We start from the raw sequence: 14553 nt of genomic DNA, 5'->3' as shown, positions 1-14553 counted from the left end.
ATTGCAATTTGCTGTGGTTTTGGGTCTGGTCACAAAACGGAATGCTGCTGGAGTGTAATGCATACTGATGCATCCTGAACGGAGCACACCCCATTCACAATAAATTGTCCCTAAATGGAACCGTTGTGCCCGGTTTTGAGATCCTTTGCCGGATCTCAAAAACGGAATGCCAAAACGCTGATGCGAGAGTAAGTAGCCTACCGTTTCAGATGACCTCTATGGTGATTTTCATGCCTGAAAGCCATATTGTTCAGGTCTCTATTATGTCAATGGATGGTGGCTGGACAGATAGACCATAGACTGTGAGGATGAATTCACTCGCCAGATTTGTTGATGCAATTTTTTGAAACTGTTCCATTTCACTGCGTGGCGTTAGATGCATGAATCTGACTTTCCTTAGGCCCGGGTTCACATCACCGTTTAGCTTTCCGTTCTTCTGATCGGGATCCATAATTTTGAGCATCAGGGCCTCAGTTATGCTCAGTTTGTGTTGTGTCCATCAGAGATGCATGCAGGACTTTTCCCCTATCAAAAATAACTGATCTCTGATGGAAATGGCACAAACAGATCATAACAGACGCTCAAGATAAAGGATCCATTTAGTTTTTTTTCTGTTTTTCTATCAGAAGAACAGACAGCTAAACGGTGATGTGAACTCAGCCTAAGTAACATATTAACATGATTTGCAAGGCTGAAAAAAAAAAAAAAATTGATCCAGAGGAAGGCTATAACCCTCATCGGGAAGAAGTCAATTTTCCTCATCTTAGTGGAAAAAAATTCTTCCCCACTGCAAGCCAGGTAATCGGAATAATTTTGTGGAGAAAAGACCCATCTCTAGTAACTATAACCTATAATATTATTACACTCCAGAAATACATCCAGGCCCCTCTTGAATTCCTTTATTGTACTCACCATCACCACCTCCTCAGGCAGAGAGCTCCATAGTCTCACTGCTCTTACCGTAAAGAATCCTCTTCTATGTTTGTGTACAAACCTTCTTTCCTCCAGACACAGAGGATGTCCCCTCGTCACAGTCACAGTCCTGGGGATAAATAGATGATGGGAGAGATCTCTGTACTGACCCCTGATATATTTATACATAGTAATTAGATCTCCCCTCAGTCGTCTTTTTTCCAAAGCGAATAACCCTAATTTTGATAATCTTTCAGGGTACTGTAGTCTCCCCAATTCCAGTTATTACCGGTACGTTAGTTACCCTCCTCTGAACCCTCTCCAGCTCTGCTATGTCTTTAATGTGCACAATACTCCATGTGCGGCATCACTGATGATGTGTAAGGTAGTAAAACTATGTTCAGGAGCAGACATTTCTGCAGCATATAAACTCTGTTAGATCACCGCAGGAGCCGATTTGATATTTTAGTAGTTAGACTATAATATAAACCCTATTAAACACGACCCCAAATTGAGTGAAAAAAAAAACCCCTAAAGGGGTTCTGCACTTTTATTTAGATCATCAGCTTCTAGATAGATCATCAGCTTCTGATCGGCGGGGGTCCGACACCCGGGACCCCCACGATCAGCTGTTTGAGAAGGCAGCGGCGCTCCAGCAGCGCCGCTGCCTTCTCACTGTTTACCGCCGGGCCGCCCACCCACTGACGTCACGACTTGTATCAACTAGAGTTGGCGCGGCTAAGCTCAATTCAAGTGAACAGAGCTTAGCCGCGCCCACTCTAGTTGAGTGACGTCAGTGGGCGGGCATCCCGGCGGTAAACAGTGAGAAGGCAGCGGCGCTGCTGGAGCGCCGCTGCCTTCTCAAACAGCTGATCGGCGGGGGTCCCGGGTGTCGGACCCCCGCCGATCAGAAGCTGATGATCTATCCAGAGGATAGATCATCAGTTAAATGAAGGTGCAGAACCCCTTTAATGAATAATAAAATCCGACTTTTATTGAATTCAAGATTAAAAAGTAATAATCAAAGCAAAAACATAATAGAAGTGACTCCTGATAAAGCCATAACATGCGAAACGCGTGTCGAGGAGCGCCACCACCTCTACACCCTCCGATTTTCATTTTTAAACGGTCATAGGTGGCCTTACAGCGTTTTATTGATTGCAGTGCGCATCATATGATTTAGCTGCGGGTCCGTAACGCACAGGGTCACAAATAATTTTCCGAATTGCCTATCTTCCCTAATTTCACGAGTATTTCAGATGGATTATTAGAGGTGTTGTGCAGTTGTTTTTTCCCTACTATTATGTTTTTGCTGTGATTTATTACTTTTTAATCTTGTATTCAATAAAAGTCGGATTTCATTATTCATTAAGGTGTTTTTGCACTCAATTTGGGGTTGGGTTTAATAGTGTATAAAGGAGTGTACCGGTGTATTTCATCTGTTTAAGTAATTAAGTGATTATAATATAAACAAAAGACATCAATAGAAAACAACCCAAAAAGTTAGAAGCCAATAAAATATTTTAGAAGCATTAGGCTGAGTTCACACGAGCGTGACAGATTTGGTCCGGATGCGTTCAGGGTGCGTTCAGTTAAACTCGCACCATTTTGCAAGCAAGTTCAGTCAGTTTTGGCTGCAATTGCGTTTAGTTGTTCAGTTTTTTCCGCGCGGGTGCAATGCGTTTTGATGCGTTTTTCACGCGCGTGATAAAAAACTGAAGGTTTACAAACAACATCTCCTAGCAACCATCAGTGAAAAACTCATCGCACTCGCACTTGCTTGCAGATGCAATGCGTTATTAACGCAGCCCCATTCACTTCTATGGAGCCAGGGCTGCGTGAAAAACGCAGAATATAGAACATGCTGCGATTTTAAAGCATTGCAGAAGTGATGCATGAAAAAAAACGCTCATGTGCACAGCCCCATTCAAATGAATGGGTCAGGATTCAGTGCAGGTGCAATGCGTTCACCTACTGCATTGCACCCGCGCGGAAATCTCGCCCGTGTGAACGCAGCCTTAGCAACCTGGCTTTAATGAGGAGCTGTCGCTTCTCCTGACATGTCTCTTTTAGTAACTATTTGCATTCCCCATGTAATAACAATTCCGGAGCATCTATTCTTAAGGCTCTATGTTGTGCCATTCCTTTATTATTCCTGCTAGAAGTTATGAATGAATTGCCAGCAGTTTACAGTGAAGGTCCAGATGGGTGGTACCAGTTGCATGTGTGTTCTTGCACAGTTTGACAATATCCAATCAGTGCTGCCACTGTCAGACTGCAGGGACACCCCCCCTCCCCAACTGGTAACAACCAGCTGGACCCTTATTACAAACTATTGGCAATTCATTCATAACGTCTAGCAGGAATAAAACAGGAATGGCGCATCATACAGTCATAAGAATAGATGCTCCAGAATTGTTATTACATGGGGAATGATGCAAGTAGTTACTAAAACAGAGTTGTCAAGAGCGGTGATGGGTCCTGAGGCAATAGAGTCTGATGACTATAGGTCTGCGCCACCAAGAGCATAGTGATCATCAGGGTTATCCTGTTTTTAAAGTTTATTATTATTTTTTTACAATAATTTTAACCCTTGTTTGTCATCATGACTTTCTCTAGCAGAGTGTAAGAGCAGACCGTTGGGGGCACTTTGATCTTTTGCTTTAAAGGGCATCTGTCAGCAGTTTTGTACCTATGAAACTAGCTGACCTGTTGCATGTGCTCTTGGCAGCCGTCACGGACGTTCCAGTGACAAGTAGCAGGAGATCGGTGAGACTGGCAACACGTGGTTTGATCTGACATGTTTTCTGTTTGATTCAAATGACGTCTGTGTTGTTTCTGGTGCTTGCCACACCTTCTTTCCCGAGGTGTGGCTATTATGGTCATTTAACCCTTTAAGGACCCATGACGTAGCAGTATGTTATGGGTCCGATCCCTAAACACGGCACCCACTCGCACGTGCAGCAGACACCTTAGCCGCGGGGTTTATTTTAAATAGCAGAGACCCACAACACATGTATGCGATCAGCCATAAGGCTGATCGCATACATCTTACCCTTAAGATGCCGTGGTCAAATATGAGCACGGCATCTGCGCAGACCGGAACCGGAAGTCGCGCGCTTCCGGTCCCGTAACAGCGTTCCCCGGCTGAGATCGGGGAACCTGTTACGTTGCGCTAATTGACTGAAGCCTTAAGCAGGCTTTAGAGTCAATTAGATGTATATGTCAATACAGGCTACTAGGTGGCAGCCTTGTATTGATATAGTGCAAATGAAGTCTTCAATGATGGCTATTTAGCCATCACTGAATACTATGGGCAATCGAATTAAGGTGACTTAAAAAAAAGTAAAAAAAAAAAGGTTTTACAAATATAAAAAAAAAAAAAGTTCAGATCACCCCCTTTCCTTAAAATAAAAAAAGTAACAAAAAAAAACATCATGGGCATCGCTGCGTGCGAAAATGCCCATACTATTAAAATCTAACAATATTAATGGCATACAGCAAATGGCGTAGAGGGAAAAAAATAAAAACAGCCAATTTGCAATTTTTTGTCACTTCAACTACCCAATAATTTTTTTATAAAAAGTGATCAAAAAGTCGCACACACTTAAAATTGGTATCACTGAAAAAAACTGATCGTCCCGCAAAAAATGAGCCCTCACACAGCCCTTACACATAGCTACGAAAAAGTTATAGGGGTCAGAATATGGTTATGAAAAAAAAAATATGTTTTTTTCCTCAAAGGTTTACATTTTTATTTATTTTTTTACCGCATAGTGTACAGTGTAAAAAAATAAATAAATAGAAACCTTTATCAGAATTGCGTTTTTCCCAATTCTACCCCATTTGGAATTCTTTTCCCGCTTCCTACCACATGGTATGCAATCGTAAATGGTGCCAATAGAAAGTACAACTTGTCCCGCAAAAATGTGAATGGAAAAATAAAAAAGTTAGGACTATGGGAAGGCGGGGAGTGAAAAACGAAAACGCAAAAATGGAAAATCCCAGGGTTCTTAAAGGGCTACTTAAAATCCTTATACTGCGATTTTTCACTATATAGTGCTCTTATCCTTTTTCGTTCAATAGTTTCTTTAAAAACTGCACTTTTATATGTAAATTACCTCTCTACCAGCAAGTAGGGCGGTTACTTGCTGGTAGCAGCCGCATCCTGCTTTCAAAAAGACGCCCCCTCCTCCTGTTGATTGACAGGGCCAGCGAGCGCTCTCGTCCCCTGGCTGGCCCTGTCTGCGTTCTAAATCTCGTGCCTGCGCCGTACCGGTCTTCAGTCGGCGCAGGCGCACTGAGAGGAGGACGCTCGGCCGCTCCTTCCTCAATGCGCCTGCGCCGATGACGTCACATCTACACCCGGCGCAGGCGCACTGAGGAAGGAGCGGCCGAGCGAGCGTCCTCCTCTCAGTGCGCCTGCGCCGACTGAAGACCGGTACGGCGCAGACGCGAGATTTAGAACGCAGACAGGGCCAGCCAGGGGACGAGAGCGCTCGCTGGCCCTGTCAATCAACAGGAGGAGGGGGCGTTTTTTTTTAAAGCAGGATGCGGCTGCTACCAGCAAGTAACCGCCCTACTTGCTGGTAGAGAGGTAATTTACATATTATAAAAGTGCAGTTTTTAAAGAAACTACTGAACGAAAAAGGGTAAGAGCACTATATAGTTAAAAATCGCAGTATAAGGATTTTAAGTAGCCCGAAAAATGACTTTTGGGGGTGACAGAAGCCCTTTAAGGGGTTAACCTTCTCTATTTATTGTTGTTTCTCCCACTATGCTATGCGTTTTATAGCTTCAGTGTGAGTTATGGATAGCTGGTGTGTGGATCTCGGCTGAGTTCCTGGTGCTGCTATAGCCACTTGGAAGTTAAGTGTTTTCTTTCCCTTTTGTATTTTGTTTGGGTTATTTTGTGTGCTGTATTTCCCTGTCATTTGTATTAAGGCCTGAGGGAGACTCCTGTTCATCCTTCCTATTAGAGGAACAGGTTGTCTCAGTCCTGACATTAGTACCAGAGTCCTATAGGGTGAGTTAGGACATTAGGTATTCCTGTGTATGAACTCGCCTACCTCTGGGGTCTGTTCATACTGGTAGTTAGTCAGGACTTTGATTAGGGTTTTACTAGGAGGTGTCTATCTCCTTCCCCTAGTTTCCAGGTCTTATTCCCTCACCCCTTTCCCTCCTATGTTCGTTGTGGTGTTTCCACTTTATTAAAGCCTTACTGCTGCTTGTACTGTCCACTGCTATTCACATGATATATTTGGATTTCAGGCACTAAGAAAGAAGCGTCTTGATAAAGACAACCTGCAAAAAGTGTCCGTCAGAAGATTTAATTCATTCCAACTTTTCTCAGTTACGGAATTATTAAAGAAGGAAAAGGAAGATGATGATGAGCATACCTGGCTGAAGTACACAAGTGTCTTCTACCCTGAATACAGTGTTTTTTTGAGGTATAAGTTTTTTTCTTCATATTAATTTTCTAAGTCTGAAAAATAACTGGAAAGAATCTATGATCTGATTGTAATCCGGGAACATGTCATCATGGCAGGCAGTCGCTGCTGGATCTGCGCGTGATCATGGATGGCAGTCGCTGCTGGATCTGCGTGTGGTCATGGATGGCAGTCGCTGCTGGATCTGCGCGTGATCATGGCAGGCAGTCGCTGCTGGATCTGCGTGTGGTCATGGATGACAGTCGCTGCTGGATCTGCGCGTGATCAAGGCAGGCAGTCGCTGCTGGATCGCTGCGTGATCATGGCAGGCAGTTGTTGGCCGCTGCGGTGACATGTAGTCTATAGTGGCCCTGGTGACTGATGGCACTAGAAAACTGCCATACCTGTTATTTAAATTAAGTTTTAATAGTAAACATATATATATATATATATATATATATATATATATATATATATTATAATTTTTTTTTTTAAATCTATATATAATGTTGCAGTCGACGGTCAATTCCAGTCACTTTTCAGCTTGTGCTGTGTGCACGGGGAATATTTCGGGTAACTGCCAGAGCCAAAAACTATACAGTAGACTGAAGCAGCAAGCACAAGGTTCTGTCCTCCCGGCCGTGCCGGGTACTGCAGCTCAGCTCTCAGTGAAGTGAATGGAAGTTGGGCTGCAGCATGTCACCGCTGGAGATACACAGTGGACAGAGCCTTCTGGTAACTGCATAGCTTTTGGTGGTGGCTGCCGAAACAGCTGATTGGTGGGGATCCTGTGTATCGGCCCCCCACGATCTGATATTGATGACCTGTTCTGAGGATAGGTTATTAGCATCTAAGTAACAGAAAGCCCCTTAAAGGCTACGTTCACACCTGCAGTAAAGGTATCCAGTAGAATGTTCCAGCAGAGAACAGCCTGCCAGAGTTCACCAGATCGGGACGTTTTCCGGCAAAATGCTGGCTTTCGGGCTGACGATATTTGTCTGCCTAAAAACCACCACTTAGGGTCCATTCACACGTCTGCAATTCTGTTCCGCATTATGCAGAACGCAATTGCGGACCCATTCATTTCTGTGGGGCTGCACGATGTGCGGGCCGGATCTGGAAATGAGGACCCGCACTTCTGGGTCCGCATTTCCGTTCCCCCAAAAAATAGAACATGCTCTATTCTTGTCCGCAATTGCATATTCTATTAGTGCTGGTGATGTGCGGTCTGCAAAATGCAGAACGCACATTGCCGGTGTCCGTGTTTTGCGGATTCGTGGTTCCTCAAAACACACATTGACATGTGAATGCACCCTTATGCTGGAAAATGGGCGGATCCTATTACAGTCAATAGGGTCTAGCGGTGAATGGCAGTATCTGGCTAGACTGGATCCGATGAACTCCGGCAGGCTGTTCTCTGCCGTAACAAAGGGACAGATACTGCAGATGTGAATGTGGCCTCAGCTGCCATACAAATTAAATAGCTACCCGTCATCTCTCTTAACTACCCGTAAACATTCAGTTGAAGTGTTGAAGTTGCATGTGTCACAGAGCGTGCTCACAGCATCTTTGCATGTGTCACAGAGCGTGCCCATACTACCTTTGCATGTGTCACAGAGCGTGCCCATACTACCTTTGCATGTGTCACAGAGGGTGCTCACACTACCTTTGCACGTGTCACAGAGGGTGCTCACACTACCTTTGCACGTGTCACAGAGCGTGCTCACACTACCTTTGCACGTGTCACAGAGCGTGCTCACAGCACCTTTGTATGTGTCACAGAGGGTGCTCACACTACCTTTGCATGTGTCACAGAGCGTGCTCACACTACCTTTGCATGTGTCACAGAGCGTGCTCACACTACCTTTGCATGTGTCACAGAGCGTGCTCACTACAGTCTCCTATAGAAGTCAATAGGTCACATTAAATATCGGTTGGCGGGCTGCATCTCCTGCAGGTGTATGTCGGTGAGGTCCGGAATAAGTGCTCGCCTAATGAGTTGGCACCAGCCACAGGATTCATCAGAATGGTCTCTTGCACTAAAAATACTTCTTTCTGACCAGTTCAAGGTTATCGATAAAAGCCACTTATCTACTTTTTTAACACTTATTCGACCAAAAAATTTAGCCATGAATTTTAACCGTCTTTCTGAGAACATTGTAGATTCTTTTCTGAACATTGCCAAGAAAACAGCCTCAGATCTTTCTTTTTCTGCTGAAATCTATTCCCGCTTTCAAACCTTTTTTTCTTCGTGACCCTGAGACCATTTATTACACTCGAAAGATGATTCTTAGGTTAAGTGCATCACACCGGGTATGCATCCAGCCGTCGTCATGGCAACAGATGTATATACCGGGGGGGACTTGGATCACTTCAGTAGGTTAGACTAGCGCTGCCTGCAACAGTATAATGTGCACAATGTCTCCTTTGACTCTGTACACATTAGGATGTCAATACTGCATACACCGTACAACTGCAATACTCCCAGCTCATTCTGTTCAATAGGACGTCATTATGTTAAAAGCGGTGTTAGCTTCGGCTCAATGACCAATAGTTCCCTCGCTGATAGAATAACATTTCATACGCTGTGTCCCTGAGTGCATGTGCAATGGACCCGACAACCAGCAGTTCAGGCAATTTTGGTTGAAGAAATGTATTTCCCAGACGTTTGTGAACTTCCAGTTTTATAGAACATGTAACATTCAGGGGCCTGCAGCCTCCGAGACTCTATCTGTTGGAAAACTACTATTCTCAGCATGGACACTTGCTCGGCTTGAAGCTCTCATCGACTTGAATAGAGCTTGCTGGGAGTTGTAGTTTGTCAACAGCTGGAGTGTCGGAGGTTGCTGACATGGGATGGGGGCCCCGTGGAGCCAGGAACCTCATAAACAGGTACCATAAATTTTTTTAGTTTTAGGTGACCGAAGGTCTTGAAGTTGTCCTGTTGCAACCTCTGATCAAGTCTGACCAGCGGGTATCCAACTGCTTGGGCCCCCAACTACTCACAAGGGGACTACTGGAGATAGGCTAGGTTCAAATCTCCGTTCAGCCGTTGCCTATCGGTGTTCACCTGATACGGCAGTGCTGGATACTACCACTCACCGCTGGACCCCAGACACCAGGGATGGCCATCCTGCGGCTCTCCAGCTGTTGTAAAACTACAATTCCCACCATGCCCTGCTTTAGGCTGATAGCTGTAGGCAGTCTTTGCATGCTGGGAGTTGTAGTTTTGCAACAGCTGGAGAGCCGCATGTTGTTCATGTCTGCTACACACTATTATGGGGATTCAGGCATTTTTTGGCATAAGTGCTGGGTTTCGACCAGACAAAAACCATTGTATGCAGCATTTTTTGTCCAGCCGAAAGCTGCCATTTCACCTGCCGAATGGAGATGTGAGCATAACCATAGCTGGGTACAAGTGCGCGTCTGTCTCTAGCAGTTCCATAGAGCTGAGTGGAGTGGCAGTGTGCACGTGCGACTTCTGTTCCATTAAAAAGGGGAAACATAGACCCCCAGTCTTGTGATCGGCAGGGACCGTAGCAGTGACTCCAAACCCCTCTGATCAGACCTTTGGATGGGGGATAAGTTGTTATTATAGGACAACCCCTTTAAAGGGATTGTCTCATGAAGATAACCCCTGTCCTTAGCGGCATATGACCTCATAGAAGGGGGGTCCTCCACTCTGGACTCTACTCCATTAGGCAGGATGAAGAGCTGCTATGTATGAGTGGCACCTGTTCTGGTGGACTTCATCCCTCTATGTATCACCTGGATGGGCAATCTTCTTCATGGCGTCATGTAAAACTACATTTCTCCTACAGAAGCTGCTACATGGAAAATGCCTGTCTGGCCCGGGGTGGGCTACATTCTGAGAGGGCTTGTCCCTGACCAGGGTTGTTGTCCTCTGGAGAACACCTTCTTTTATATTGGAACCCTCTGGCAATGTGGGAACGGCAGGAGAAATTTTGTTTGCACCATGTTTGCTGTCAACACTAGGAAAATCTCCAGACATATGCAGGTAACCCATAGACTTTAAAGGGGTTTCTCCGGGAATTAAGAAAAAAATATGTAAATATTACTTTATTATAAATATATTCCTAAATACCTTTCATTAGTTATAATGGCTCGTTTTCTCTAGGGAGCAATCATTAGGAGAAACAAAATGGCCGCTGTCCTATTAGTTCACACAAAACCTGTCCTAATCACACAGAAGGACAAGTTACTTCAGTACAAATGCTGCCTCATCCTCCTCTCTACTTGTCAGGGATTATGATCCTGAATACAGATGAGAAGATCTTCAGCTGAATCTATGTAGGAATGGAGTTGATGAGGAGACATGAAGTACAAAGAGAACAGACAGGACAGACTGTGGTAATGGAGACTGTATACAAGACCTGCTGCTCATTACCACATCCCCCTCCTCATCTCTGTACATCTGCTCATGAACACCATTCCCACATAGATTCAGTTGAAGATTTTATCAGCTGTATTCAGGATCATAATCCCTGACAAGCAGAGCTCTTTACCACAGTGTTGTGAAGTAACTTGTCCTCCTGTGTGATTAGGACAGGTTTTATGTTTGCTAATAGGACGGCTGCCATTTTGTTTCTCCTAATGATTGCTTCCCAGACAAAGCGAGCCATTATAACTAATGTAAGGTATTTGGGAATATATTTATAATTAAGTAATATTTAAGTATTTTCATTTTCTTAATTCCCGGAGAACCCCTTTAATGGTCCAAGTGGGTGAAAAGTTGTGTTCTTTTTGGAATACTTAGTCAGATGTTAGGAAAATTTCAGATATGTAGCATATGTAGCCCCTTCATTCTCAGGATAGATGCCAGAAGTTGGGTCCCCACCCATGATAAAGCGATGACTTATCCCTTTGAGTACCCCTTTAACCAAATGTCAGGTTAACGACAGAACAGACATTACTGTGAATTGCAGCCAATTTCTGTATTTCACTCCAAAAAAGGCTGCTGCAAAAAAGTATGATCTGAGAATGTTGTATTTTTTGCTATATTTCTAGGTTCCTTGCATCTTTCTTTCCTATAGGGAAACATTGACGTTGCTAGCAATTTTACTGCAAACCATATTCAGTTCTATGTATCGACGAGGAGCCCCAGGCTAAGGCTACTTTCACACTAGCGTTCGTCGGTCCGCTCGTGAGCTCCGTTTGAAGGGGCTCACGAGCGGACCCGAACGCTTCCGTCCAGCCCTGATGCAGTCTGAATGGATGCGGATCCGCTCAGACTGCATCAGTCTGGCGGCGTTCAGCCTCCGCTCCGCTCGCCTCCGCACGGACAGGCGGACAGCTGAACGCTGCTTGCAGCGTTCGGGTGTCCGCCTGGCCGTGCGGAGGCGTGCGGATCCGTCCAGACTTACAATGTAAGTCAATGGGGACGGATCCGTTTGAAGATGCCACAATATGGCTCAATCTTCAGGCGGATCCGTCCCCCATTGACTTTACATTGAAAGTCTGGACGGATCCGTACGAGGCTATTTTCACACTTAGCTTTTATATGCTAAAATAATGCAGACGGATCCGTTCTGAACGGAGCCTCCGTCTGCATTATTATGATCGGATCCGTTCAGAACGGATCCGATCGAACGCTAGTGTGAAAGTAGCCTAAAATGGGACGCTATGTACAAAAATGTGAATGTGCTGCCAAGTTTGTTACAATCTGGCTCTTCTGCCCTCTGGTGGCTAAACCTGGTAATTGAGTATATAAACGCTGCCCTCCTCACATTGCTAAGCCTGTCTGCTCTTTTCGAGTGACACCAAGATTAGCTTAGAATTTTTTTTTTCCCGGTGATTTAGGAATGCATTGGGATTTGAGAATGTATTGAAATAATTCCTAGGTCACTAAAACTCTGCACTTGATTTGTGAGGAGGCAAAGAGAGGCCGGAAATAAACTTAAGACCTTAAGCTTCTCAAGGGAGAGCAACGTGCCCGGAGAGATTGCTGTTTACCAGGTGAATGGAGTCCTGTTGGAAAAGCAATCTGGAAAATCGCTCAGGCTTAATGCTAATGTATGAGGACCTTACCGGACCGGTGTAGCAGCATGGCGTGTGATAATGAGGGGGTTGTGACCACGCTAGGAAACTGTGAAGTTTGTTACTTAAAGGGGTTATGCCATGATTGATGTAAAAAAATGAAAATTAGACATCCTATAGTACGTGACAACCTCTAACAAAGCTAGAACCAGCCCTGCACCTCTCATGGATCCAGAGATCTTCACATTCAAGGGGACGTGTCCTTTCTAGGGGGGGGGGCTTTTCTGCTGTAGCTCTTTCCCTGTAACTGCCACAGCTTATAGCTAGAGATGAGCGAATCGAATCCCACGAAGAGGAATTCGATCCGAATTTCAGGAATTATTCGCTTCGCCCAGAAGCCGAATTTCCTCGTGTTTCCTGTCAGCGAATCGATTTAATCCTGAAATCCAAACTTACCGCGTCTATTTGCGCGCGAAGGGCCGCCAGCCTTCATCTTGCTTGAAGATCTCGGCCGAAAATCCCATGCGCCGTGAGATTACATCATCACGCCGGCCGACGTGATGACGTAATCTCGCGCCACACGTGATTTCGGCCGAGATCTTCAAGCAAGATGGCGGCGGCCGGCCCGTCGCGCGCAAATGGAGTCGGTAAGTTTGCTGTAATTATTTTTTTATGTTTTCCCACTGTTTGTACACTCAGATGCCGTAATCATGTATGAACGCGGCATCTGAGGGGTACAATGACTGGGGTGGCGCTATCGCAGCTCCCTGTCATTGCACACGCTACTTACAAAAAATTGCGCTTTGTGTGCGCTTTATTTCAAGATATAGCTGCTGACAGTTGAAGATTTACACTCAGCTCGTGCAATCACCTCAGTGAGGTGGACAAGAAAAAAGAACAAACAGCAGGTGGCGCTATACAGATACAATTTATTGAGTGGCTCAGTGACTATGCTAAATTTTTAATTACATGCATTTACCAGGGTATTCTGATCCAGGTGCTTGTTTGAAAAAGGTAGACTATTTTTTGTAGCACAGCCCCTTTAAAGAGGACCTGTCCCCTCTCCTGACATCTCTGGTTTAGTAACTACTTGCATTCCCCATGTAATCACAATCCTAGAGCATCTATTCTTATGACTGTGCTGTGCCATTCCTCAATTATTCCTGCTAGAATGAATGAATTGGTAGCGGTTTGCAATGAAGGTCCAAATGGGTGTTACCAGTTGCAGGGCTCCAGGTGGCGACCAAAATGGTCGCCAATGCGACTTAGAATTTACAAATGGCGACAAGACTTTTTAGTCTCCCCGCCCCCCACTATAATAAACATTGGTGCGCAGTGCCAATGAGGGTTAAAAAAAAAAAAAATACTAACTCACCTTCTCCATTTGATCGCGTAGCTGCCGATCTTTTTTTTTTTTCAGGCCTGTCAAAGGACCTGTGGTGACGTCACTAAGCTCATCACATGGTCCATTACCATGGTGATGGATCATGTGATTGTACCATGTGATAAGCACAGTGATGTCACCACAGGTCCTTTGACAGGTCCTGATGAAATAACAGGAGACCGGCAGCTACCGGATCAATTGGAGGAGGTGAGTTAATTATTATTATTATTATTATTATTTTTAACCCTCAATTGACCTTCTACTAAGTATTCTGTATAAAAAATGCTATTATTTTCCCTTATAACCACAACATAGAGCATGCTGCGATTTTCACGCAACGCACAAGTGATGCGTGAAAATCACTGATCATGTGCACAGCCCCATAGTAGTGAATGGGTCCGGATTCAGTGCGGGTGCAATGCGTTCACCTCACGCATTGCACCCGCGCACAAATCTCGCCCATGTGAAAGAGGCCTAAGGGTGAATAGGACAAGGGTTCCAGCCCCTAAGGGGGCTAATAGTAAGTAAAAAAAACAAAAAAGCACAAACACTAAGGCTACTTTTACAATTGCGGCAGTGTAATCCGGCAAGCAGTTCCGTTGTCGGAACTGCCCGCCGGATCCGCCGATCTGGATGTGACTGAAAGCATTTGTGAGACGCATCTGGATGTGGATCCATCTCACAAATGCATTGCAAGAACAAATCCATCTCTCTGCTTGTCATGTGGACAGACGGATCCGTCTTGTATCTTTTTACACATTTTTACCGGTCTGCGCATGCGCAGACCGGAAGGACTGATCCGGCATTCCGGTATTTTGAATGCCGGATCCG

General features: G+C 44.9%; 1 protein-coding gene across 1 annotated transcript in view; it reads left to right on the top strand.

Annotated features, from left to right (window-relative positions):
* Positions 1–14553, top strand: part of CAMKMT (calmodulin-lysine N-methyltransferase) — a 471234-nt gene that overhangs the window by 28491 nt on the left and 428190 nt on the right. The window contains exon 2 of the mRNA XM_044291474.1: positions 6184–6362. Within this exon, the coding sequence (XP_044147409.1) occupies positions 6184–6362 (179 nt within the window). The remainder of the gene's footprint in view (positions 1–6183; positions 6363–14553) is intronic.

This window comes from Bufo gargarizans, chromosome 4 (assembly GCF_014858855.1).
Source record: "Bufo gargarizans isolate SCDJY-AF-19 chromosome 4, ASM1485885v1, whole genome shotgun sequence".
Classification (NCBI taxonomy): Eukaryota; Metazoa; Chordata; class Amphibia; order Anura; family Bufonidae; genus Bufo; species Bufo gargarizans.
The sequence above is the reverse complement of the archived record's forward strand: the minus strand, read 5'-3'. Positions and strand labels throughout refer to the sequence as shown.